Raw genomic sequence first — 27,908 nt, 5'->3', positions numbered from 1 at the left:
AATTACCTCCACCGTAGCCTAGCTTCAGTTAAGTCTTGGACTCGAGTCTGGAAAGACATTATTTTGATTGCTGTTAATTCATGTTTGTCATTTTGCCAAAAGTTATACTGAGCTTGCCATTAGGTGCCCCAACCCTTTATGATCATTTGTATCTTTTTGTTACAACATATAAAAAGGCAGTGCAAGAAAAAGAGGCCCGCAAGTCGCTGGATATAAGCTGACATAACTGTCAAGACACACCTATTTGCTGTAATAATTGCTATGCCAACTTAAAAAGGATTTCAGTTTATAAGATACGCAATGTCAGCAACACCACTCTAGGATAAAGACATAAGGGTTTCTTGATTTCAGTGCACTGCTGAAAGAACCTGTGTTTTTAACCCAATTTTTGAACTTTGCACAGATGCATTCACAATTAGATATTGTTCAATGAATCCCTGACATACCTACTTGAAGGGGCCTACAATAACAATCAGATCCATAATGAGCTCCACAATGAATAAGAAAATAAAAGAACCAACAAAATTAACAAAAACATACTTTTTATGTGTGTACATATTCACACACATTATATATTATATATATATATATATATATATATATATATATATATATATATATATATATATATATATATATATATATATATATATATATATATATATATATACACACACACACATACAGTCATGGCCGAAATTATCGGCACCCCTGGAATTTTTCCACAAAATGCACCATATCTCCCAGAAAATTCTTGCAGTTACAAATGTGTTGGTATACACGTTTATTTCCTTTATGTGCATTGGAACAACACGAAAAAACAGAGAAAAAAAAGCCAAATCTGACATAATTTCACACAAAACTCAAAAACCGGGCTGGATAAAATTATTGGCACCCTCAACTTAATATTTGGTTGCACGCCCTTTGGAGAAAATAACTGAAATCAAGCACTTCCTATAACCATCAACAAGCTTGTTACACCTCTCAACTGGAATTTCCGACCACTCTTCTTTTGCAAACTGCTCAAGATCTCTCAGATTTGAAGGGCGCCTTCTCCCAATATTAATTTTGAGATCTCTCCATAAACGTTCAATCAGATTTAGATCTGGACTCATTGCTGGCCACTTCAGAACTCTCTAGCGCTTTGTCTTCAACCATTTCTGGGTGCTTTTAGAGGGATTTTTTGGGTCATTGTCCTGCTGGAACACCCATGACCTCTGACGCAGACCCAGCTTTCTGACACTGAGCCCTACATTGCGCCCCAATATCTTTTGGTAGTCTTCAGATTTCATGATGCCTTGCACACAGTCAAGGCATCCAGTGCCAGAGGCAGCAAAACATCCCCAAAACATCTTAGAAGCTCCACCATGTTTGACTGTAGGTACTGTGTTCTTTTCTTCGTAGGCCTCTGTTTCCGAGGGGAGTGTTAGCTCCTTGGAAAATATGTTCTTTTAAATTGTGGCGTTTTAATAAACCTTTATTTAAATAATTATAAATTATAACGGCGATATCCCTCTTCTCAGCGATAGGCGGCGACAAAGTCACAGAAAAGACAGAATATACATAGCTTGTTTAATGCAGCTTACGTTGCTGTACAGACAGGGAAGACCAGCCAGTTTCATCTTTTACCGAAGAGGTCTTTTTAGTTTCTTTTGCTTTCTGGGATTTGGTCGTGTAGAAACTGCTTTTTTCTGTCACAACAGAGGGGGCTTTTGAGTCAATCGCTTCCACTCACTCAGGTCCTCAAAGCCAGCCTCTCTTATATTGTGTCCACACGACCAAATCCCCAGTACAATTACCAAAGAAGGTAGACAAACTTGTGCTAAGCATCAAACAGGCAGGTCAAATAACACTTAGTCCTTTTAGAGCTGACAACAGCTGTCACTGTCTGAAAGGCAGTCTGTCTTTATGCTTTGCTTGGCCCAGAAATTCTGACTGCTGACACTCTGTGCTAAATCTGGCTCAGCTCTTCATGGCATAGTACACAGAAAAAAAATGAAAAAATACATATAAAAGATCTAAAACAGATACAGTGACACAATTCTTAATATTATAACAAACTTATTACAGTAATCCCTCCTCGATCGCGGGGGTTGCGTTCCAGAACCCCCCGCGATAGGTGAAAATCCGCGAAGTAGAAACCATATGTTTGTATGATTATTTTTATATATTTTAAGCCCTTAGAAACTCTCCCACACTGTTTATAAATATTCTCCGCACAGTTATACAGTAAACCCTTGTTTATCGCGGTTAATCCGCTCCAGACAGATATATGAATTTCCACGAAGTAGGATTCTTTATTTATAAATCTAATATTTTCGCAGTTAGAGCATAGAACACCTGTTTACGACCTTCTAAATACGTTTTTTAACATTATTAGAGCCCTCTAGACATGAAATAACACCCTTTAGTCAAAAGTTTAAACTGTGCTCCATGACAAGACAGAGATGACAGTTCTTTCTCACAATTAAAAGAATGCAAACATATCTTCCTCTTCAAAGTGCCGTCAGGGGCAGAGAATGTCAGAGAGAGAGTAAAGTAAACAATGAAAAATCAATAGGGCTGTTGCGCTTTTAAGTATGCAAGCACCGCGATAAAGCAGCGGCAATGAAGGGATCAATGCGAAGGTAGCCTTTCAGCATTTTTTACAGGAGCGTCCGTATCTTCTAAGCAAACAGCCCCTCTGCTCACATCTCCTCCGTCAAGCGCAAAGAACGCCAGAGAGAGAGAGAGCGCAAGATTAAAGCAAACAATCAAAAAATCAATAAGTGTGCTTTTGGACGCACCTCGATAAAGCGGCATTTCTTAGAGGAGCGTCCGTATCCACTAGGCAAACAGCTTCTGTGCAAGCAGCACCTCTGCTCACACCCCCTCCGTCAGGCACAGAGAATGTCAGAGAGGGTGAGATAGAGGCAGAGACAAGCAAACAATCGAGCACTGCGCAGGAGGCAGATCTTATAGCATTGAGGAGTTTTAGTTAATATGTAATACGTGCTCTGATTGGGTAGCTTCTAAGCCATCCGCCAATAGCGTCCCTTGTATGAAATCAACTGGGCAAACAAACTGAGGAAGCATGTACCATAAATTAAAAGACCCATTGTCCAGAAATCCGTGAATCAGCGAAAAATCCGCAATATACATTTACATATGCTTACATATAAAATCCGCGATAGAGCAAAACCGCGAAAGTCAAAGCGTGATACAGCAAGGGATCACTGTATAACAGACTCATTCCTTTTTCTGTAAACATCTTGGCAAACTCCAGTCTGGCTTTTTTATGTTTCTGTGTCAGCAGTGGGGTCATCCTGGCTCTCCAACCATATCGTTTCATTTCGTTCAGATGTCGACGGATAGTTTGAGCTGACACTGTTGCAACTTGAGTCTGCAGAATAGCTTGAATATGTTTTGAAGTTGATTGGGGCTGTTTATCCACCATTCGGACTATCCTTCATTGCAGTCTTTTATCAATTTTTCTCTTCCGTCCACGTCCAAGGAGATTAGCTACAGTACAATGTGTTGTGAACTTCTTGATTATGTTGCGCACAGTGGAAAAAGTAACATGAAGATCTCTGGAGATGGACTTGTAGCCTTGAGATTGTTGATATTTTTCCACAATTTTTGTTCTCAAGTCCTCAGACAATTCTCTACTCTTCTTTCTGTTCTCCATGCTTAGTGTGGCAAACTCAGACACACAACAGAAAGGTTGAGTCAACTTTTTCTCCATTTTAACTGGCTTCAGGTATGATTGCTATATTGCCAGCACCTGTTTCTTGCCCCAGGTGAGTTCAAATGAGCATCATATGCTTGAAATAAAACGATTTACCCACAATTTTGAAAAGGTGCCAATAATTTTGTCCGGCCCATTTTTGGAGTTTTGTGTGACATGATGTCAGATTTGGCTTTTTTCTCTGTTTTTTATGTTGTTCCAATGCACATAAAGGAAATAAATATGTGTATACCCAAACATTTGTAATTGCAACAATTGTCTGGGAAAATTCCAGGGGTAATTTCGGCCATGACTGCATATATATATATATATATATATATATATATATATATATATATATATATATATAATGTGTGTGCAGGATATACAATAGTATATTAGTGTCTAAATATTACCACTTAAGTAATCAGTAAAATATACACTTGACAAGCATCAAAGGGAGAGTAGACCATGTCATTTTATAACAACATCTCTTTAGCTTTATTGGTTTAACTATATATAAGCATGCAATTTACAAATGGGGAAAACATCTCCCAGCTGCCATCAGTATATGTCAAAGTTAATTATAGTATATTTACTTTCTGGTATAATCTGGGGTTGGAGCTTTTCTTGAAGTTAGATATACTCTGGGGAGCAGATGCAGAACCTGCAGTTTGGGCGCAAACTTACAAGTCTGAATTTAGGTCTAACATTTCAGAAGATGGCAAATTAGTCATGATACAGGAACAGACTGACAGTGCAGCCACACATCTTGGATGTTGCTGATAATGAAAGATGACAAGTCATAGGCAGTGTTATCCAAGGCACTGATCTGAAGCACTCTAAAATGCACAGTGCCAGAAATTTGAACATAAGAATACTGCACAATGGCCTTCATAATATCACAACAACAGTTCAGAGCTTTTCCTATAAATCTACTTATCAGATAAGCCCATTTATCTCTCTCTTAAGCTATAAATGTTAACTTACAATGATAAGAGTATCTGAACTCAACCTGAGCAAAGCTACCTCATATATCAAAAAGCTATCTTATATAACAATAAAACGGAGGCTGAGAAAAGTGTTCTTCAGCTAAAAATATACAGTAGACACAAAGTTTCATACATTCTCTTTTATTAATCATCTATCTTTCTTTATTTTATTTTTAATTTGCTAATCAGATTAAATTATTGTAATCAAAAACGTACACTTGTTGTTTATCTAAAATAGTTTAATTTTATGGTGCCTTTAAAAATGTATATTACCTATTCAAGTCTAATGAATGTAAGTAGAATGATGTTTTGGTGATGCAAGAGACAAAACAGGGCACAGGTAACAGTTTGCAAATTTCTCCATTTTTATTTATTGTAAAAAGAGATTTTCATACAAACTTCTACTTCTTAGATAACACAAAAAAAATGTAGAGATAAGAATATGTGCTGCTGGGATGTCTTGGATTTTAGCAGCAAAAGAGAGACTGAGAAAAGAAAACATTATGTGACAATAAAACCCCTTAACAGTCCCCAGCTGTAACTTTATGAAAAGAACTAAAGTTCAAGGTTCTTAACACTAGAATTACCACAGCCTACGAAAAAACTTGTAGATCCGGCCCACCTTAAATCTGTTCGCACCTCTCCATCAGCGTCGTTTGTCCTGTAAATGTGCCGATAAAGACAAGCAGCAAGCGGCCTGCTTTTCAATCCCCCCACCACCGCAGAACGTGCACAATGTTCTCCCAGCTCATGCCTTGATTGATTATCCGGGAGTGAAGTGCTGGAGTTTTAGAGTGGAAATAATAGATCGTTATTTGGAACACATGCATTTCATGTGTGTTCTGCATACTAATGCTTCAAAATGCATACTGGCTTAAAGTTTTCTATTAAAAATGTTAAGTATTTTTTTACCTGGTCCCATCTTCACTTGGCCTTAACTGACAGACTATCAATATCATTTAAATAAATGTTTTTTTTTTACTTTTTTTTATTTATTTAAAGCATGTAACATTCTATAAAATCAAATCAAACTTAACAAAACTAAATTCAATTCAACCCCCACCCATGAGAAATGAGAAAGGCCAAGTAGTATAGAGGAAAAAGGAGTATTCCTCCCCAATATAAGTGCTTATTCTAAAATATTATTGATTAGATCCTCCCAGGTTTTTTAAAAAGGTTTGAACAGATCCTCTAAAAGAGTATTTAATTTTTTCCAATTTCAAATAGTATATAACATCAGTTACCCACTGACTTAACAGAGGTGGTTTAGGATTCTTCTAGTTGAGCAAGATACACCTATGTGCTAATAGTGAAATAAATATTTAGCTAACTTTAAACAGTTTTTTTTTAAATGCTGGTAGACATTTTACTGTCCTAATGTAATTTTTTTCACTCTGTTTTTTCTTTTTTCATTTCAGAGATACAAACTTGATTACATAAAAAAATCACAATGTGTTCCAGGCTACAAAGGGTAGTCTTTCTATAACAAAACTAGATCCATTTACAACTCTGTTTATATGGAATGGAGAAGGACTTTGGAAAAAAAAATATTCCTCCAAAACCAACAAAAAAAAACTGAGCAATCATGGCTTTACCTAATTTTAATTTTTATTACTAGGCAGTTGACACTGGTAATTTGAGATTTTATAGAGGACAATACATTTCTAAATTGCTATATCTTTCTATATTCTGCTAAGTGTGTCAACATCTACAAACTGACATACGTAAATGTAGCAACAATCTAATATTTCAACTGTATACATCAATACCAAATTTCCTTTAATCAATTTCACATTATATTGTAATGAATTAAGATGTGGCAAGGAGAAATTAAAATGCTACAGAAAAGCAAGACAAATATAAAAGCAGCACTATATGCTAACACAGATATTCAAAATATTTGTACAAATTCTCTGGACCAAAATAAAAAAAATTATCAAAGTAACAGATTTATTTTCCATTGTTTCTACAATAATCTGTGTAAACACATTGTTAAAACAGAAACGCTTTTTATATTTTAGTAGTAAATGACAAAATGTTGGCATAAACTATATAATGTGTGAAGCCTGAAGTCCAAAGATCATATAAACTCTTCCACAAAAGGTTCAAGGACGATACAACAGCTTCTATGGTGTAGCGGTAAGATTTGCTGACTTGTAGTCAAGAGTCCCCAGTTCGATCCCGACTGCCTCCTGTTTTTGCCGTTTTAGTAGTGAGCTGCTCTTATTGTTAATATTATACAGTAAACACATACGTTTGGTTTGCATCTGTAACAGACGGTGTACATTTATAGGACTTGTAAAAGTGTACACTGCAACAGGTATACATGTCATAAATGTAGGAAGGTCCTTGCGCGTGTGTGTGAACTGTTAACATTTGAATTTGATGATTGCGTATAGTGCTGAACTGACCTCTCTGTACTATTCTTTCCTCTGCATGTCCTGGAGTACAAAAGAAACAGTACTGTGCACCCAAAAGTGGACACTGGCAAGATTCGAAAAAAAAAAAAAACATCCGGTCACCGATTACAAGCGCAAGATGTTATGTGAATGAATATGAATAATATGAATAATGTTGCATCCATGCCACAATGTTTTCCGAAATGTACTATACAGGTCATTAAATGAATAATTCCAAATATCATATATACCTATGTCTCTGGTTTTTTTTTTTTTGACATCATAGACCATAAGGTGCATTCTAATTCAGAGCAGGAACCTCAATAAAACTGACTAAAATAAAATCAAGTGATGATGAGATACGAAGAAGGCAGATTCACCAGCGTTTGTGTGTCAGCTTTTATCCCTCCAGATCATGAGAATGTCCAGTTCCATTGCCTCAAAACACCAGTCACATCTACAGTGACTCCCAGTTTCAAATAAAAACTAACAGCGTCTGATCCCTAGGGGGGTGGGGGGAGGTAGTATATATTGTGAATAAAAGTGAAAAAAAAAGGTAACTTTTACAAGTCCTATAAATGTACACCGTCTGTTACAAATAAAAACCAAACGCATGTGTTTAATGTATAATATTAACAATAAGAGCAGCTCACTACTGAAAACGGCAAATATAGGAGGCAGTCAGGATCAAACCAGGGAGTCTTGATTACAAGTCAGCAAATCTTATCGCTATGCCACGGAAGCTGTATCGTCCTTGAACCTATTGTGGAAGTGTTTATTTGATCTTTGGACTTCAGGATTCACACATTATATAGTTTATGCCAACATTTTGTCATTTACTACTAAAATATGAAAAACATTTCTGTTTTAACAATGTGTTTACACAGATTATTGTAGAAACGGAACACACATGAAATGCATGTGTTCCAAATAACGATCTATTATTTCCACTCTAAAACTCCAGCACTTCACTCCTGGATAATCAATCAAGGCATGAGCTGGGAGAACATTGTGCATGTTCTGCGGTGCTGGGGGGATGGAATAGCAGGCTGCTTGCTGCTTGTCTTTATCGGCACATTTACAGGACAAAAGACGCTGATGGAGAGGTGCGAATGGATTTAAGGTGGGCCAGATCTGCAAGTTTTTTCGTAGGCTCTGGTAATTCAAACAAACAATGTCCTGTGTGACTAATTCTTTTCACATTTGCATTCAAGCTGCTTGCAATTTACCTGCACAATCTTAATTAAAGAACTGTAGTAGAAATATCTCCTTATGCTGACAATATGGTGTGCTGTATAACAGATCCATATTCATCACTTCCATATGTTTTAAAAGTAATGAAGGAGTTCCACCTAATCTTATAGTTTCAGGTTAATTTAAATAAATTATTTAAATTAATGCTTCAAAATGCATACTGGCTTAAAGTTTTCTATTAAAAATGTTAAGTATTTTTTTACCTGGTCCCATCTTCACTTGGCCTTAACTGACAGACTATCAATATCATTTAAATAAATGTTTTTTTTTTACTTTTTTTTATTTATTTAAAGCATGTAACATTCTATAAAATCAAATCAAACTTAACAAAACTAAATTCAATTCAACCCCCACCCATGAGAAATGAGAAAGGCCAAGTAGTATAGAGGAAAAAGGAGTATTCCTCCCCAATATAAGTGCTTATTCTAAAATATTATTGATTAGATCCTCCCAGGTTTTTTAAAAAGGTTTGAACAGATCCTCTAAAAGAGTATTTAATTTTTTCCAATTTCAAATAGTATATAACATCAGTTACCCACTGACTTAACAGAGGTGGTTTAGGATTCTTCTAGTTGAGCAAGATACACCTATGTGCTAATAGTGAAATAAATATTTAGCTAACTTTAAACAGTTTTTTTTTAAATGCTGGTAGACATTTTACTGTCCTAATGTAATTTTTTTCACTCTGTTTTTTCTTTTTTCATTTCAGAGATACAAACTTGATTACATAAAAAAATCACAATGTGTTCCAGGCTACAAAGGGTAGTCTTTCTATAACAAAACTAGATCCATTTACAACTCTGTTTATATGGAATGGAGAAGGACTTTGGAAAAAAATATTCCTCCAAAACCAACAAAAAAAAAAAAAACTGAGCAATCATGGCTTTACCTAATTTTAATTTTTATTACTAGGCAGTTGACACTGGTTATTTGAGATTTTATAGAGGACAATACATTTCTAAATTGCTATATCTTTCTATATTCTGCTAAGTGTGTCAACATCTACAAACTGACATACGGTAAATGTAGCAACAATCTAATATTTCAACTGTATACATCAATACCAAATTTCCTTTAATCAATTTCACATTATATTGTAATGAATTAAGATGTGGCAAGGAGAAATTAAAATGCTACAGAAAAGCAAGACAAATATAAAAGCAGCACTATATGCTAACACAGATATTCAAAATATTTGTACAAATTCTCTGGACCAAAATAAAAAAAATTATCAAAGTAACAGATTTATTTTCCATGAACATATCTTATGCTTTTTTTTGTTGTTTATGATGACATGCAGTAAACAAACAACATTTCTACTTTGCTATAATGCTTTGATGATAAAGAAATTTGCATTAGAAAATAACAATCACTGGCCGTTTTTCATTACACACCAGGAAACAACATCCTATCTAAAAGACTCTTGATGCCTATACTGTAGGCTTATAACTATCCTCCAGACCTGTTTCGACTTTCGCCCTGAACCTAGTTCATTTGAAACTGCCATGATGAGGATTACCATTTACATATTTAGCACTAATTACGATATAATCATGTAGTGAGTGGGGCTGGATAAAAAATGTATTCTCAGGGAATTAATGTAAGTAAAAAGACTGACCGGAAGATGAAATGGTGGGCGAAGCCCAAAATAAAAAACAGGTAAGCTAACTGTGATGGGAAGAGAAAGAGAGCATTGCTATTTCTCATTTATCCTTTCTACCCCAATACACACAAGTACTAACATAACAATAGGCTCCACAGCCATAACACCTGGCAATAATATGAAATCCAGGTCAAAACTAACAATGTACTACATTAAGACTACAAGATGTCAACATAAGTTCATAAGTAATGTTTTTATGACCAAACAGTGAACTTTATGAGCTGGAATGTCGAAGGTCTCAATCATGAATTAAAGAGAAAGAAAATATTCTCTCACTTAACAGGTTTGAATACCAAGATAGTATTATCACAGGAGACTCACTTAAAAGCAAAGACCAGTTTCCATTGCAAAGGGAGTGGATTTGCCAAATCTTTCGCTCCAGCTATACAAAGAAAACTAAACTATGGGAATCTTAATACAGAGAACTAGCGTCAGACATAATATCTGATCCTGAAGGGCGATATGTCATGGTGATGGGCAATTTATTTAATACTTAAGTGATTCTGATAAATATCTATGCATCTAACGATGATGTAGATTCTTTCATAATGCATTTGCATCTATTCCTAAAGGGCACACTGATAAAATTATAATGGCTGGAGACTTTAATTGTGTTTTAAATTCAAACCCAAATAGGTCTTCAGCTACAGCGACAATAACATCTAATACTGCAAAAATGATTACACACAGTTTGATGGAGGTTTTTAAATCCTAACCTCTTCCTCCTTCTCATAAGTTCATAATTGTTACTCAAGAATCTATTATTTCTTCACAGACAATAATTAGTTTCACCTGTGAACGTTGCAAACTTGCTCCAGTCTTACTGGGCTACATATTTGGGGCATATACCAAATTAAGATAATTTTTCACAAAAAATCTTTGAATGCCTATCAGGCAGCATTGGTGTCACAATCACTCCTAATTCTTTAACAACTATGTTTGGTGTACTCCCAGATGAGCTTAAAGTGGAGACGAACAAACAAATTGTAATTGGATCTGTTCAAAACTTTTTTAAAATAATGGCAGGATCTAATCAATCAATAATAATTTAGAATAAGCTTTTATATATGGAAAAAGGATACCCTTCCCTTCTTGCTGCTTTAAAGATTTGCTCTGTTGGCTGGCACTCTTTATTTTGGGTGGGGGTTGAATTTTGGTTTGTTAAGTTTATCTTGATTGCATGGATTTTTGTTTGCTTTTAATTAAAATCAATAAAAAAGAAGCAACTGTTGCTAAATATTGTGAGGTTTGTTCAACAAGTACCCACCGAGAGATAAACTGTATAGTAATTCCTGACATATTTATAGGGTTACATTTAATGATGTAATTAATGCAACCACAATACAATAACAATATGCTACTCAGAATTCACATAAATAAAAAAACAAGGCATTAATAACAACAGTACATTGTCAAAATATAATATAAAAATGAATCCTTGATTCAAAAAACAAGACTACAATAAAATACACACAAAACACACTAAATATTACAGCTTAATTGGTTAGTGATAATTACTTTTGCTATTAAATTTATTTAAAGAATAAAAATTAATAATCCTAACTGCATCATTGCATTCTACCCAGATGTAAAAATGAACAAATGCTTAAAGACAAGTGGTGGGATAAATAACATGATGAAAAACATTATACACTTGTCCATTGGCAAACTCTTGGGCTCATCAAATGTAACATTACTGAAATTTAAGAAAATTCAATTCTCTTTGAAGGATGGTTCGCCAATAAAGAAAACGGTTGATTTGACAAATGTATTTCCTGTCAAAGTATCTCTAAAGCCTTAACACCTCAAACTACAACAGATTAATCAATCCATTACAAATTACAGGCACTCCCCAGGTTACATACAAGATAGGGACTGTAGGTTTGTACTTAAGTTGAATTTATATGTAAGTCAGAACAGGTACATTATTTTAATAAAATGCTCTTGTTGACCGACTGTAACCAAGTGCTCTGCTAATGAATGATGGAGTTTCACCTCTCTCTCACCTTTTTATTATTTCTACTTTATTTTCAATGGTGATGGTTTTTCTCTTCTTTACTGTATCACTAGCACTTGCATCAGATTTGTGTTTCAGAGACATTCTTGAAGGGTGAAGACAATAGGTTAAGATGAGCTCTTCTGCACAGAACTGTACACGCTATCACAGCAGGAAGACAGCCGTCGTCAACACGTCTGATTTACTGACAAGAGACAACTTTCTGCTATGTGCATAGCAGTACAAGTAGGTCTGCTATTGAGAATGAATGGGGGCGGCGAGGGGTAGTTCACCACCCGCCCACCACACAGTCACCTCCACTACAATATGCTGCCTGCAGCATCCGCCCACCGAGAACGAACACGGTACAGCCAAAGGCGGGTAGTGAATCACCCACCACCGCCCCCATTCAACCGGCAGCCACATGAGGTACACTACAATGCTACCCCCCGCTGCCCCTTTCACTCTCAATGACCTCTGTTCAGCCACAACCAGGTCACCGCTTGCAGTATCACCAGAGAACGAATGAGAATGAACGGGACAGCCGTGTGTGGAGGGCAGGAAGTGGAACGCTCCCCTCCGCTCCATCCAGCCTGCGTCCAGTCAGGAGCAGTAGCTGCGGCGGCGTAGTGGGTGGGCAGCAAACCGCCCCATCAAGCCTCCATCCTGCACACAAGTGATAGCTGTGGCCCCGGTGACTATGGACCACGGGTCACCGCTTGCTGCCGGGAGCCGCCCGAGTGACACTACACGGCACGTACAGTGAAATCGCCCCCCCTCCAGCCTCCGTCCAAAGATGATGAGGCGGCAGTTACTGAGGCACATGCGTCACAGCTGCGGCCCCGTTCATAAGTCATAGGTCGGATGTCCATAACTTGGGGACTACCTGTATATGTTTAATCAAATAAATACAGTAATGTTTTCCTGCAATGCTAGTAAATAAGTCTGATACTCCATTCACAGTAAGAGCTGGACTCTGAAAGATCTCCTGGCCAGAAAAAGGCTTCATTTGGTTTCAGCAGAGCAGTCGGCCTATGTATCCAAGTAAACAGATAGGACAGACAGAAGGTAGATGTTAACCTCCGTTCTACTATGTGACAGAACATCAGCCTGGAGCGGGACCAGTAAGACTGTGTTGCTCCTTTAAGTAACAGACTTGATTGAGTTACCCATGATTTGAGAACTAATTCTGAGCCTAGCCAGGAATAACCGTATGAGGGAATTTAAAACCACCTCAACTCAGAAGCTCATGTAGTAGTAAAATCAGAAGATTAGCTGGGACAAACAGTTAATTGTCAAGGTGTCAATGCATCTAGATAGAGAGCAGAAAAGTGAGGTAGGTGCTTGCTGCACAGTATTATACACAGATAAGTGGTCTAGCCACTTCACTAACAAACGCAGGAAAGCCCATTTAAGTTAGTCCAGAATGGCAGTAGATGTATTTGTAGGACATGAGTTTACTTTGTACTTTGTGTTGCTGGCCTGTGTTCATGTTTCCAGTGTGCTTTATTTGTTTATAGTGTAAATATCATTTTTGATAAATCTGGCATTACTGATGTCATCCTGGGTTAGGATGTTATTGTTAATTCTAGGGCGAATACTGCATATATTAGGATCAATTTGTCATTTTTTGAAAATTGTGTAGTCTGGGAAAAAGAAATCCCCCAAAATTATATATTTTTTTAGAACCAAATAAATCAGCTATCTCAGGTAAGAACGGTTTGTTGTCATTTAGTAAGTAAACACTACATATTTCTATAAATAATGCTACAAAGTGGCCTAAAGAGCTTCTAATACAGAAAAGAAAATGTGGAGTTATACTGGAAAACTATTGGAAAACTGTTGATTAAGTTAAACACATAATTGAGCAAAAATCCAAATCATCTTAATGTGGTGATTGTTCTTTAATAATCCCAAGAAATTTAATATAGCAACAAGCCTTATGCTGATTTAAAGAACAATTATTTTAAAGCTGTGCTATAACAGTTTACCTAAAACTGTGCTTTACTAAAGTATTCCAAACCTACAAAATGTAAATGTGCAAATGAGCCACATTGGGAAAGCACATCAAACGGTTAGGTGATAATGAAGGATAACCTGGAGAAAAAAAAAACTTTAAATTATTATTAAGAAAAATGTATGAAATGACAAAAATAAGCCATTTGAAAACAAGGAATTACAAAAAAATAGGCTATCCATGAGGGCGGCACGGTGGCGCAGTGGTAGCGCTGCTGCCTCGCAGTTAGGAGACCCGGGTTCGCTTCCCGGGTCCTCCCTGCGGAGTTTGCATGTTCTCCCGTGTCTGCGTGGGTTTCCTCCGGGCGCTCCGGTTTCCTCCCACAGTCCAAAGACATGCTGGTTAGGTGGATTGGCGATTCTAAATTGGCCCTAGTGTGTGCTGGGTGTGTCTGTGTGTGTGTCCTGCGGTGGGTTGGCACCCTGCCCAGGATTGGTTCCTGCCTTGTGCCCTGTGTCGGCTGGGATTGGCTCCAGCAGACCCCCGTGACCCTGTGTTCGGATTCAGCGGGTTAGACAATGGATGGATGGATAGGCTATCCATAGGATGTTTCACATCATCTTCTACAAAAGGTATAATACTGTTGTATGGTAAATATTCTAAGTCTAAAACTGAAAAAATAATTATTATTAAGAAAAATGTATGAAATGACAAAAATAAGCCATTTGAAACCAAGGAATTACAAAAATGGCCTCCTAAAACTCCACCTTCTTCTCTTCTTTCGGGTGCTCCCATTAGGGGTCGCCACAGCAGATCATCTTCTTCCATATCTTTCTATGATCTGCATCTTTTTCTGTTACCCCCATCACCTGCATGTCCTCTCTCACCACATCAATAAACGTTCACTTAGGCCTTACTCTTTTTCTCTTGCCTGGCAGCTCTATCCTTAGCATCCTTCTCCCAATATACTCAGCATCTCTCCTCTGCACATGTCCAAACCAATGCAATCTCGCCTCTCTGACTTTGTCTCCCAACCGCCCAACTTGAGCTGACCCTCTAATGTACTCATTTCTAATCCTATCCATCCTCGTCACACCCAGTGCAAATCTTAGCATCTTTAACTCTGCCACCTCCAGCTCTGTCTCCTGCTTTCTGGTCAGTGCCACCATCTCCAACCCATATAACATAGCTGGTCTCACTACCGTCCTGTAGACCTTCCCTTTCATTCTTGCTGATATCCGTCTGTCACAAATCACTCCTGACATTCTTTCTCCACCCATTTCACTCTGCCTTCACACTCTTTTTCACCTCTCTTCCACAATTCCCATTACTCTGTACTGTTGAACCCAGTTATTTAAACTCATCCACCTTCGCCAACTCTACTCCTTGCATCCTCACCATTCCACTGACCTCCCTCTCATTTACACATATGTATTCTGTCCTGTTCCTTCTGACCTTCATTCCTGTCCTCTCTAAAGCATATTTCCACCTCTCCAGGGTGTCTTCAACCTGATCCCTACTATCGCTACAGATCACAATGTCATTAGCAAAAATCATAGTCCATGGGGACTCCTGTCTAATCTCATCTGTCAACCTGTCCATCACCATTGCAAATAAGAAAGGGCTCAGAGCCAATCCCTGATGTAATCCCACTTCCACCCTGAATTCAACCGTCACTCCTACCACAGACTCCACAAAGGACGAAAAGGAATTGCTTGTTTTCACTATTAATTTGGACCTTGTTTTTTTCTAATCAGTTTTTGTTTAGCAAAATGATGTCACATGTCACACACTCCCTTAAAAGCAGCTAGGCTGTAAACTACAAGTTTGCTTTTTTCAGTCCTGCCTTTGACTCACTGTGTGACCCTGAGCAAGTCACTTGACAGTGTTCCAACAGTAAAAAATAGTTGCACTATAAATTGAATTTGTGCAATCTTTTGGGAAAGTGATCTCTATAAAAATTTGGAACATAAATAAAAAAAAAATTGTTTGTACAGGGAATTAAGCAGTCATACCAAATTGCCACTATTGCAATTATTGTTCAACCAGCCTGGCAAAAATAGTTGCAAAATGTTAGTATATAGTGTAGTTTGCGGCCGGGACTCCTCCACACTGAGAGGGCCGGAGAGCAAGCGTGGCCAGTATGTTACCTCCCCCGGGACGCTAGATGGCAACCCCCCTGGGCTGCAGCAGTGCCTCGGACTCCTGCAGGGCTTCATGGGAGCTGGAGTTTGGTGCAGCCCTGTTGGGATCCGCAGGCACAGCCAGGGGGTGCTGCAGCTGGAGTTTCTGAGCCCTTATGGGCAGTCCTTCTGCCACACCCAGAAGTGCTGCCAGAAATTAAGTCATCAAGTACCTGGAGCACTTCCGGGTGTATTATAAAAGGAGTCAGTATCCACTACTCCAGAGGCCAGAGTCGGTAGGAGGAGGACGAAGCTTACGGAGGAGGAGTGGAGGAAGAATGACAGACATAAAAGTATTGTGTGGATTTGTGTTTGTGGGGACTGTGTTATGCCTGTGGGAAAGGGGAAGGCATTGCCCACAGGCGAAGAAATAGAAATTAAGCATTTATTTGTTTTATAAGTGTGCCTCCCGTGTTTGTCTGTGTCGCCACTCATATAGTGCCTTTCAGTCACAATAGACAATTTAAACAATTATAAAGCTTTTACAACTAACCAAGTGAAGCTCACCATTAAAAGTGCACAAACTATATTTATAAATTTTGACAAATTTATGCATTTGATAAACATACACAGAGCAACATCTCCCAAATGTTTTGGGATAAAAGTTTATTTTTACACTGATTATCAAGGTCATGGTCAAGATCAAAGTAAACTTTAGTATTTTAAAAAGTCATTTTGATGCATTTATATATATTTATTTATATCCTCTTTAATAAAACCCTTGTATGCGTCCAGTGTCCGTGTGTGTGTGTGTCTTTTGGTGAAGTGCGCATGCGCGGGGCCACACAGCACTTGTTCAGTCTCTTCCTGTGCATTCCATGTGCAGAGAGATACACACACAGGCGCGCGCGAGTCACACACACACAGGCGCTCGGGCGTCACACACACACACAGGTGCGCACGAGTCACACACTCACAGGTGCGCACGAGTCACACACTCACAGGCGCGCACAGTCCGTGTGTGTGTGTCTTCTGGAGAAGTGCACATGCGCGGGGCCACACAGCACGTGTTCAGTCTCTTCCTGTGCATTCCCTGTGCAGAGAGAGACAGACACACACACAGGCGCGCATGAGTCACACACACACACACAGAGGCGTGCGCTTAAGAGACACACACACAGGCACGCGCGTGCATTGTTGCAATGTTACTTTTCTTGGTTGTTTATTAAATTACAGATTTTTCAGATGTTCATTTTTTCCCCTGTGCTTAAAACTCATTAAAAAAAGAGTTTTTAGTGAGCGGGTCATAAGGCTATAGCGCAAATTCTTGCAGTGTTAGTTTTCTCTGTTGTTCAAGGTTTTCTTAGTGTTAGTCAATGTTTTTACATTTAGTTTACTATTACGCTGTGCTTTCTATGGTATAGTTAACTATATTTGTGCTTAAAAACTTAAAAAAATATATACTTACATACAGTTCATATGATCTGGGACGGATTATGGTCGTGAACCGAGGTTCGACTGTATTACTGTCAGACAAAATTACAGGCATTTCACGGAAATACAAACCAGTATTACTGAGAGAGAAAATTAAAGGCACACAATACAGTGACACATATTACAGCCACATACAAGGTCCCTTGCCATTTAATATAGACTGTTCATACAAATGTTTATGCACTACTGTTCTAGCGCCCGTTATTTTAATGGGCTTAATGTCTAGTATATGTATAAATCTTTATAATAGTTAATTCATTCATCTTGGCCTAAAATCTGAACTCTTCTTGCTGAAGTACGAAATAAATCCAACACTGTTTTTAATTCTGTGTTGCAGTATTTTTTTGTTTGTTCAGAGCACTAAAACAAAACGTATGGTGGAGACAATTAGCAGGGTAATTATAACTGAATCTACTTATTGCTGTTTCACAGATGTTCAACACCCCAGTTATTTTGCTTTTTGCTCTAATCAGGCATTGCAATTTAACTTTATCTTCAGTATATATGCTTCAAAAACAGAAATCAGACAAATGATCATTGCAATCTGCAAATGGATACACAGAATATCTGTAAAGATTAATAAAGTATCTATCTATCTATCTATCTATCTGTCTAAAGCATGACATTCAACATTAATTTACCTTAAACCCACCCATCCATGTAGAAAATTAGAAAGACAAAAAAACAAACTTTTTTTTCCATTTAATGGAACATCAAAACTAAGTCTTATATATAAAAATATTCAGCCAAGTGGGATTTAATTAAAACATACTAAAGGGTCTTAATTAAAAGAGATCTACCAATTAATGCATTGTAAGATGCATCATTTAGACCTATGGAATATGAAAAATTCACAAATATCCAATAGATGGCATAAAATGAATACTGAAAAGCCTGAGCTGGAAAAATAAAAAGCATAATATTTGCATTTTTTAAGAATAGCAAATAAAGTAATCACAATGTTAATGCACGGTACAGATATATTAAAATATCACAATTTTTGGTTTCAACATCTATATCAGTATTTATTTTGTTTCTTAATAAAGTGCAGGACAAAAGACCTCACATTAATTTAGTAACTAATGTATCACAGTTTTGTCCATTTTGAAAATATTTTTATAACTAGCAAAATACCCACGCTTTGCAGCGGAGAAGTAGTGTGTTAAAGAAGTTATGAAAAAGAAAAGGAAACATTTTAAAAATAAAGTAACATGATTGTCAATGTAATTGTTTTTTCACTGTTATGGGTGTTGCTATCATCAAGGATTTGATTATCATTATTTCTTTCAATCAGGCTCGTATTTGGAGGACGTGTTGTGTTCAAGTTACATTCCAAGTTTGTCAACCGTTGTAAAGATAACAGGTTTTATTCATCGAAGTGTTCACTACCCAAATTGCTACTCGTGAATCTACGATGTTTAACAGGCATTCCCGGTATTAACTTGTGGATTTGCCTGCAAATATTTAGTGGCAGCATGTCTAAGAACTTGTGGATTTGCCTGCGAGTGTTTAGCGACAGCATGTCTATTAACTTGTGGATTTTTCTGCGAGTATTTAGCGACAGTGTCTCTATGAACTTGTGGAATTGCCTGCGAGTATTTAGCGACAGCATGTCTATTAATTTGTGGATTATTCAGCGAATATTTGGTGGCAGCGTCACAAAGTTGTTTTCGTCTAGCTGCATCAGAAAATGTACCACAACCTCTGACACTCCTCCTTTTTACTGTTTTCTGACAGCTTGGATTGCTGCTGTCATAATCGGTTTGAGTTTCATGGTTTGTTTCAATTACGTTAGTATTTGTAGGACTTGTGTTGAAGTGACATTTGGCATCTGTCAAGCGTTGTAAGAATACAACCGGCTTCATCGATAACTTCACATCCAGCTTTTGAGAGCTGAAACATTCATAGTTACACATCAAAGTGTCCACTAGTCAGATCGTCACCTGTGAATCTAAGATGTTTAAGAGGCATTGGCGGTTCTCCAAAGGTGTACAATATTTGGCCATTTCGGTACACTTGAAAGCGACATCTGAACAATTCAGCGGCAGCCATCAACTCACATGCAGAAGCATAGGTGAAGGGCTTAAGCATTTCACTCTTATTGTGCCCCTGTGTAGTATAATTATCTCCTGTACCGTCATCAGTCCACACCTTGAACCTGTCCCAGTCATTCAATACATAAGACACAATATTCCTCTGGATATCAAGATTGAGCCTGATATGGCCGTACAATATGTAACACAGAGAATGTAAAAGGCAGGCGACATCTCCGGGCATGGAAACTACTCGGTAAGTGACAGTTCTTTGATCGATGGTGATCACCTCGATAGACATGTCACTACCCAAATCACTACTCGTGAATCTAAGATGTTTAACAGGCATTCCCGGTATTAATTTGTGGATTTGCCTGTGAATATTTAGCGGCAGCGTGTCTAAGAACTTGTGAAATTGCCTGCAAGTATTTAGCGACAGCATCTCTATGAACTTGTGGATTTGCCTGCGAGTATTTAGCGACAGCATGTCTATTAACTTGTGGATTTTTCTGCGAGTATTTGGCGGCAGCATCATGAAGTTGTTTCCGTCTAGCTGCATCAGAAAATGTACCACAACGTCTGACACACCTCCTTTTTACTGTTTTTTCACAGTTTGGATTGCTGCTGTCATTGGTTTCAATTATGTTAGTATTTGCAGGACTTGTGTTGAAGTGACATTTAGCATCTGTCAAGCGTTGTAAGCATACAACCGGCTTCATTGATAACTTAGCGCTTGTCTGACTGTCATCTTGTGTTTGTGATATCACAAGAAAATTGAAAAAGGAAATATAAAGTGTGACGATGCGGGTTCGACTCCATACTCCCATCTGCTGTTTGTAATGTCACCGATGAGCTAGTCAGAGGAGGCAATAACAATCTAGCAACGGGATGGTAAAAAAGTGCAAAAGTAAGTGCGAAGTGCCTTAATATTAGTTTAGCGCGGCCTAGTAAAGGGATCCCGTGTTCGTAATTGTCTGAGCTGTAGCTCAGGGGAAGGAGGGAAAAAAATGTAAAGTGTTTAAGTTCACCAAAGGCAGAAGCGCAGTCCGTGTCTGAAAAGCCGGCACAGCTATGCGCGCGCCCAGGCTGCTCGATTTTTATAGTAATTATGTGGGATAGTAGACGCCGCTTTTCGCAAACGCGTTCACGTCATCGCGTACCCCAGGAGGAATGACGTACGGCTGTTTAATTGGTCGGCGCAGTGGCGCCGAATACAAAAGGGAATCATGGCCTCTAGAGGGGGTCTTTTCTGACTAGTTCGTCTTGGAGGAAGGTACTGTACTTGGTAGATCTGCGTTTTAGAAGTTACTAAGCATTATGGCTTGTGCTTTGTTTTTGTAAATATTTTTTCATATAAATATCTCTCGATTAACTTTGGTGGAGGTATTTATTGGGTTGTGGTTAGTGGTGCACAGTTTATTTTTGTATAAACACTTTTTTCTGTATTTTTGAATAATTCTGGGTGAATCCTGTGTTATACACTGTTTGGAGGAGCAGCTTCCTGTCTTGGATCACTGTGGAGGAAGACAGCTTCACATTTTGCTTTTGTGTATATATTTGGATTTCATTAGTTTGTGTACAGTATACTTTTTCATTTGGGACTTTCAGGAAGCACTGTAAATATTGTATATAGTCATTTCTGGGCTCTATTTGATTACTGTTTTTGTGTGTCCTTTGCGGTATTGGACTGTGTTTTAATATATAAATTCCGCAGGACATTATTTTTGATTTTTCTTTAAGTGCACCTGTAAATAAAACCTCACTTTATTTTTCAAAAAACCCAACCCTTTTTGTGTCCGTGTCTCCCTGTCTTACACCATCATCCTGGTCATGCTCGGTCCCACATACTAGACACCTAGAGTGTAGGCTGGTGATTCCAATTCCAACTACATGGGGTGTCACATTTGGTGGTAGTGGTGGGATGAGCTAGCAGTGAGGCCAGAAGAGGAGACAGAGCAGCAAGTGGGATTGGTGTCAGACTTTTTGAGGAACCCACCTACCCAAGCTGGCGGAGGACATTTTATGGACTGAGCTTTTTAAGGACATTTATTTATTTCTGCTTTTAATTGTCTTTTAGAAAGTTCTAATTCTTTTAATGTCCTGTTTTTATGAAGGGGGCTTGGGTTTGTTTTATGGTGTGATTGTTTTAGTGCTTTTATTGTTTTACTGCAGTGTAGAGTGGCTGAGCTGTGGACCTGAGCTTCAGTTGCACTGGGTTGGCAGTGGTGAGGAGCCTTCCCGTGCAACTGGAGTCTTATGGGGGTGGAATGTGGTGTTATGGGTCCACAGCTCGCTGAGCGAAGGCCGTTTCTTTTTAAATAGATAGTCACCGCACTCAAGGCAGCTTCGTGAGGGGGCGTAGTAGTCGTAGCAAGGCGCAGGGCGATCTGCGGTGTGGGCGTTTCTCACCTAGTGCACAGGTGAGGGACTGCCCACATCCGTGATTGTTCCCGTGGCTAATGTGCTGCAGCTGCTATGGCCCCTCGCTATATAAAAAGAAGCGCAAGTCGGATAGGAAAAAAAAAAAGAACAACAAAAAAAGGAAAGAGAAGGAAACGGAGGTTGCAGCAGGAAGCGGTAAGGAGAAAGAGAGAGCGAGCAAATCGGTGCAGCAGGAAGCAGGCGAGCGAGTGAACGCACGCAGGCAGCTGAAGGCAGCCTGGGAGTTTGGCCAACACCTGGGATAAATAGTGGTTGTGGTCGCTCCCATAGATTTGTTTTTATGAAGGGCGGGAGTGACCGGAAGGCACAGGACTCTCCGCGGAAGGTAGCGGGAGTCAGGACTTGGGACGTGGTGTTGCCTGCATGAGAGCCTTGGTCGCGGGGAATTCCCAAGTCGCTGTCCAGAGGAGACGACTGGAGCCAAGGATCGGTGGGGCAATCCAAACAGCAGAAGTAGGCACTAAGAAGGTCAGCTGCATTGAGAACGTCTCACCTGTTGCAAAGCCCAACCGGGAGAAGCAGGTGAGACGCCAACACTAAACGCATTATAAAAGAAGCACCGGGCTTGTTGTTTTTATAGACTGTTTCCTGATGATCGTTTTAACCTCGTTTTAAATTATTGTTTTTTGTAGTGTTTTTACCTGCACGTTTTTTTTTTATTGGATGATTTATTTAAAGACGATTTATGAAATCACTGCACTATTTATTTGAACACTGTTTTTGTTTGACTGTTTTAATAAAAGCACTTTTTCACTTTTTACCATCCCCTTGCTCAATTGTTGCCTTCACTGACTAGCTCATCGGTGACATTACCGACGGTGTTAGGTTCAAGGGCTCCCAAGCAGCAGATGGGAGTATGGAGCCAAACCCGCATCGTCACATAAAGGGGCTGTAATTGTGACTAAACTTGCAACAGTCAACGATAGGGAAAACCTGGAGCAAAAAGCAGGAAAATGGAAGGAACAGTAGACTATCAAGTTACTCCTGTGGTGTACAAGTATGAATGCACTCCTCACTGAGTGGGTGCCCTATCAATGGTTGATTCCTGCCTTTTTTTGCTAAGATAAACTTTAGCTTTAGCTTTAATGTAATCAGGTGCGAGAATAGGTATTTTAATAATCCCTAATTAGGGAGATTTTAAATACGATTTCATTAAATTTTTCTAATTTTCTAAAATCTCTTGGTCTTTTCTTTTATTTGAGTTCCAATAAACTACCTTTTATTTTAAAATGAATTCAGAATCAAAAAAAGTTTACAGTACCTTACCAACATTTCTCGAATAACACACATTTACCGATTTATGTTCGATTTAGAACAGAATATAGATTGGAATCTGAGTAGACGCCTTAGGAAGTAGTACGACTGGATAAATACCTTGGGAATTTATCACCCAGATGGACTCAATGAAAAATAGTCCAGGTTGGTTGATGATTTTTTTAGGTTTTGTAGGATTTTGTATAAATATAGCATTTTTTAGATTTAGGTCTTTCTATTTGTATTTAGTTTAGAATTAGTTTATTTTATTTTTTTCTCTCTTTTGATAGTTTCTGGATAATTGATTTAAAACTAAAAGAAATTATTGTTTAAAGAAGAGAGTAGTGAGCCAGGGCTAGCAGTAATGCTTTAATCCCCTACCCTAAACCTAACCCTAACTCTAAGTGGAGCTCCATGATATTTGGGCTGAGGAGAAGCAGTTGTTTCTTGTATGTAGTTTGATTCACAACTGACACACTTAAAGTGCCAGTACAAAGCATGTGTCTGAAGAACAAGATAGTAGTGTCCCAAATTATTATTTTTTTTTCCATGTTCATGCGTCATTCCACAAGACTATGTTACTGTGCAGTATGTGCTGCCTTCTTTTAAAGTACAACTATGCCAATTCCACACACCACATCAGTGTGCACCATGAAAACAAAATTCCAGCAGTCATTGCAAAATCAAGAAAAACAAAATATACCAATAAAGAAAAGAAAAAGGAAAAAACTCTCAGAAATAAGATATAATGAACTACATAGTCGTCAAACTATGCTCAAACATGGAGCATGAGAAGTTACAAGAGGTCAATAACACAAAACCTAGCAAATAATATTTTTTGTGAGTTAAGGATGTGCTTTATTTAATTATTTACTTTTACACATTTAATTCTGTCTGGGTGGCACTGTACCTACACATTTTGGATGGTACTGGTAGGTGGGACACTAGCAATACTGAGCACTGGTAGCACAGTTACTGGATAGGGTATAAAACAATACTACAGTTCTGCTACATATACAATTTTTCACAAAACAAATCTCACCTTTACTTCCTAACAATTGTAACTATTTTTGCAGCAGATCATATTAAAAATCTGATGCTGTGTATCAAAAATCTCACATGATGTGAAACAGAAGTAACTCAAAACAAAAGGAAAACAAATACAATTCAGAACAAATATGTCAACAACCATAAACAGGGGACTTTGGAACAAAAAATTATTATATAATCTAACAGGAAAAAAGCAAACATAACAATGAATAAATGAATGAATGAGTGAATGAATGAATGTGTCAGATCTTCTAGATAATAAGACAAATTTTATAGGAGTTACTGATGAGAACAACTTCATTCATTTAAACTGCCTCTAAATATACTCTGTAGACACCATAAGGCATGGAATACATACATTCTTTGGCAAAAGAAAATTTGTTCATCTAAAAATCCTGAAAATCCCAATCGAACAATTTATATTCAGGCTCTATGTTTAAGTGTTCACAAATGCTCTATAATTTGAACAGTTCTATTTTAGGATCCACAAAAAAATACTGTTAACAGCAGCAACAACCTGTTTAACTGCAGCTCTCTTTACACTTAAGCCAATTGATATTGCTGCTCACTTATCTATTTTTATAGTGACATGACTACAGTATGCAATGTTAAAGAGAGCTTAAAACATTTTAACAGCTTTTGTTTTGAATCATTGTGTAGATGGGTCCTTTCATCGGATTGGCTGGCCTAGCGCTGTCTCATTTGTGGAATGGCCAATTGGGGGAGGCAGCTTGATGGCTGAGGTCTCCAGGACTCTAAACAAATTCAAATTGTATTATGTGATATCATCTACTGTTAAGTTCTGCTCCGTACTTCTAATATTTTTATACCTTAGTGAGGATTACTTCTGTTCTGTGTACTGTATTGACCCCCTTCTTTTTGACACCCACCACATGCCCAACACACCTGGAAAGGGGTTCTTTTTGAACTGCCTTTCCCAAGGTTTCATCCATTTTTTTCCCTACAAGGGTTTTTTTGGGAGTTTTTCCTTGTCTTCTTAGAGAGTCAAGGCTGAGGGGCTATCAAGAGACAGGACCTGTTAAAGCCCATTGCAGCACTTCTTGTGTGATTTTGGGCTATACAAAAATAAATTGTATTGTATTATCTATAGCCATTTACATAATTCGAATGTCCATGGTCACCAGGAACTTTTGCTGTTTAACTACTATATTATGTCATGATTACCTAGATCTAATTTTATATTAAATGAATATAAAAATATATATTTAATTATTAAATAACTCTACATTAAAATAATTCTAATGTGACAAAATACTATCTGGACAGTACAGAATCACTAACTGTTCTGGGCCATCAAGTATTACTTAACCACAAAAACAGCACAGTATACAAGCAAACACACTTTAAAGATAAAATGCAAGGGGAAAAAAGAAGAAAACCTCTGGAATGATACTGCAGCATTTACTCATTGTCTATTAATTCCTTATTATCATTAGCTAAAAATCGAAGTGTTACATTTCCATTATTGTCCCAAAAGGAAAAAAAGGCACCACAAAAAGTCCTACCTCATAGTCTTCAGCTTCAATAAGCAGTTTGGCTGTAGTTACTCTGGATTCATAAGGTGGACATACCTTTTAAAAACAGAAGAAAACAGAATATTTAAATAAAGATTACTCATGGAAACATTACAGTTAATATGGTAAAACCATTGACAATGAGACCAATGGTCATGAAAAAATACAGAAAATAGGCAATTGACCAATTACTTAACTTCTAATAATTTGATGGAATCCTGTTAGTCTGGTTTCATAGTGCAGACCAGCTGTGAAAGTGCTCTGTTTCAGGTAACTAAGGATTTGCTTATGGCAGCAGACTCAGATGTCAGTGCCACATTTGACACAGTCAGACATGACATTCTACTGTCTAGAATGGAAAACATTGGGGTATCTTTAGCACTGTCCTCCAGTTGTGTAAATCCTATCTGACAGATAGGCAAGAGTTTGTTAGCCTTGGCAACAGCAGATCCAGCTTAGCACCAGCCACACTAGCAGTTCCTCAGGGCCCTGTCCTTTGTCATCTGCTCTTCTGTATCAATATGCTTCCCGTTGGCCATATTATTCATAGCTATGGACTGGGTTATCATTTTTAGGCAGATGATACTTACCGGTAACTCTATTTCAGTGTTAAAAGTGACACCTCATCAGAGCTTTCTTAGCTCACAACTTGGGTCAGTGAAATTAAAATCTGGATGAAGCAGAAAAATTACCTCCTTTTCAATTATTCTTAATGTTCTCATCAAACTTTCTTCTGAGGCAAGGAATCTTCGTGTCATCCCTTTCTTATTCCACCCACTTAAACCACATTAAGAAACTTTCTTACTTCTACTTCCATAACATATCCCATGTTCACTCATTCCTGTCCTTTTCTAATGCTGAGAAACTTGTCCATGCTTTTATCACATCCTGAATCAATTATTGTAACTCCCTACTTTCAGATGTCTCTTCAAATCTTGTATCACAGCTCCAGTGGATTCAAAACTCTGCTGCAAGAGTCACAAAACACCTATTCTGCTTCGCCTTCACTGGCTCCATGTGTCTTACAGGATTGAATATAAAATTCTATTAATAAACTACAAAGCTTTAAATTGCCTCACACTGGACTACATCAGTGACCTTTTCCTGTGCTCCTGTTCACCCACTAAAGTCCTCTGATTCTGGCAATCTTGTTGTGACCCACACTAACCTGCACTCTATGGGAGACAGGGCCTTCGGCTAGCACTTTAGCATCCAGACTTTGTAATTACCTCCCTAAATTAATTAGATCAGCAAATTCAATTAATTCTTTTAAAAAAACAACTTAAAGCTCATCTGTTCAGGAATGCTTTTAACTTAACCTGACATTCTTCCCCTTCTTTTAGTTTAACTCTCTGTCCAGATGGTCAAGATAATTTGTGTTGTGTTATATCACAAATTATGTTATTTGTTCAGGCTTTTCTTTAGTATTTTACTCTGTTTTTGTGTCCTTTCTAAACGTACATATTATACTATAAATACAATATAAATGATTTTAAAACTACATTATTTTTAGCATGGCACATTACTCTGTGGGTTTATCCATTTGAAAAGGGTAGACAGTGGTAATAAAGGGATTAAAATGATCAGCAAGAATGCTTAGATAGGCTGGACATTCAAATAGTTCTCAAAAAGCATTAAGAGGTATAATATGTACCAACATTCAATACAGGCCCTGCCTATGTGGAATTTCTACAATTTTCTCATGTTTGTGTGTATATTCCTTTTTCTACTCAAATCTTCTCCCCATATTCCAGACAAATGCATGTTTACTTTATCTGGTGACTTCAAATTGGCCTGATTTGACTGACAGCTGTTCTGTGCATAACTGTGCCTTACAATCGATTATTATTGCATACAGTGATGGTTCATGCCACATGCCTAATGATGCTGGTTTATGATTTGATTTTTTTTTGTGACAGTGCAATGGATAAGCAATTAGAGAAGTGTACATATGGATAGACAATTAGTGTAGTGTATAAGGGTCATGAATAAGAACATAAGAAATTTGAA

General features: G+C 37.8%; 1 protein-coding gene across 2 annotated transcripts in view; it reads right to left on the bottom strand.

Moving 5' to 3' along the window:
* The window catches only part of si:dkey-12j5.1 (probable assembly chaperone of rpl4), a 417,417-nt gene that overhangs the window by 304,192 nt on the left and 85,317 nt on the right, over positions 1-27,908 (bottom strand). For both annotated transcript variants that reach the window (XM_039737187.1, XM_039737188.1), the window contains exon 8: positions 25,890-25,955. In XM_039737187.1, coding sequence (XP_039593121.1) covers positions 25,890-25,955 — 66 coding nt within the window. The remainder of the gene's footprint in view (positions 1-25,889; positions 25,956-27,908) is intronic.

The sequence above is a fragment of the Polypterus senegalus genome, chromosome 15, assembly GCF_016835505.1.
Source record: "Polypterus senegalus isolate Bchr_013 chromosome 15, ASM1683550v1, whole genome shotgun sequence".
Lineage (NCBI taxonomy): Eukaryota > Metazoa > Chordata > Cladistia > Polypteriformes > Polypteridae > Polypterus > Polypterus senegalus.
This window is presented reverse-complemented; position numbering and strand designations above follow the sequence as displayed.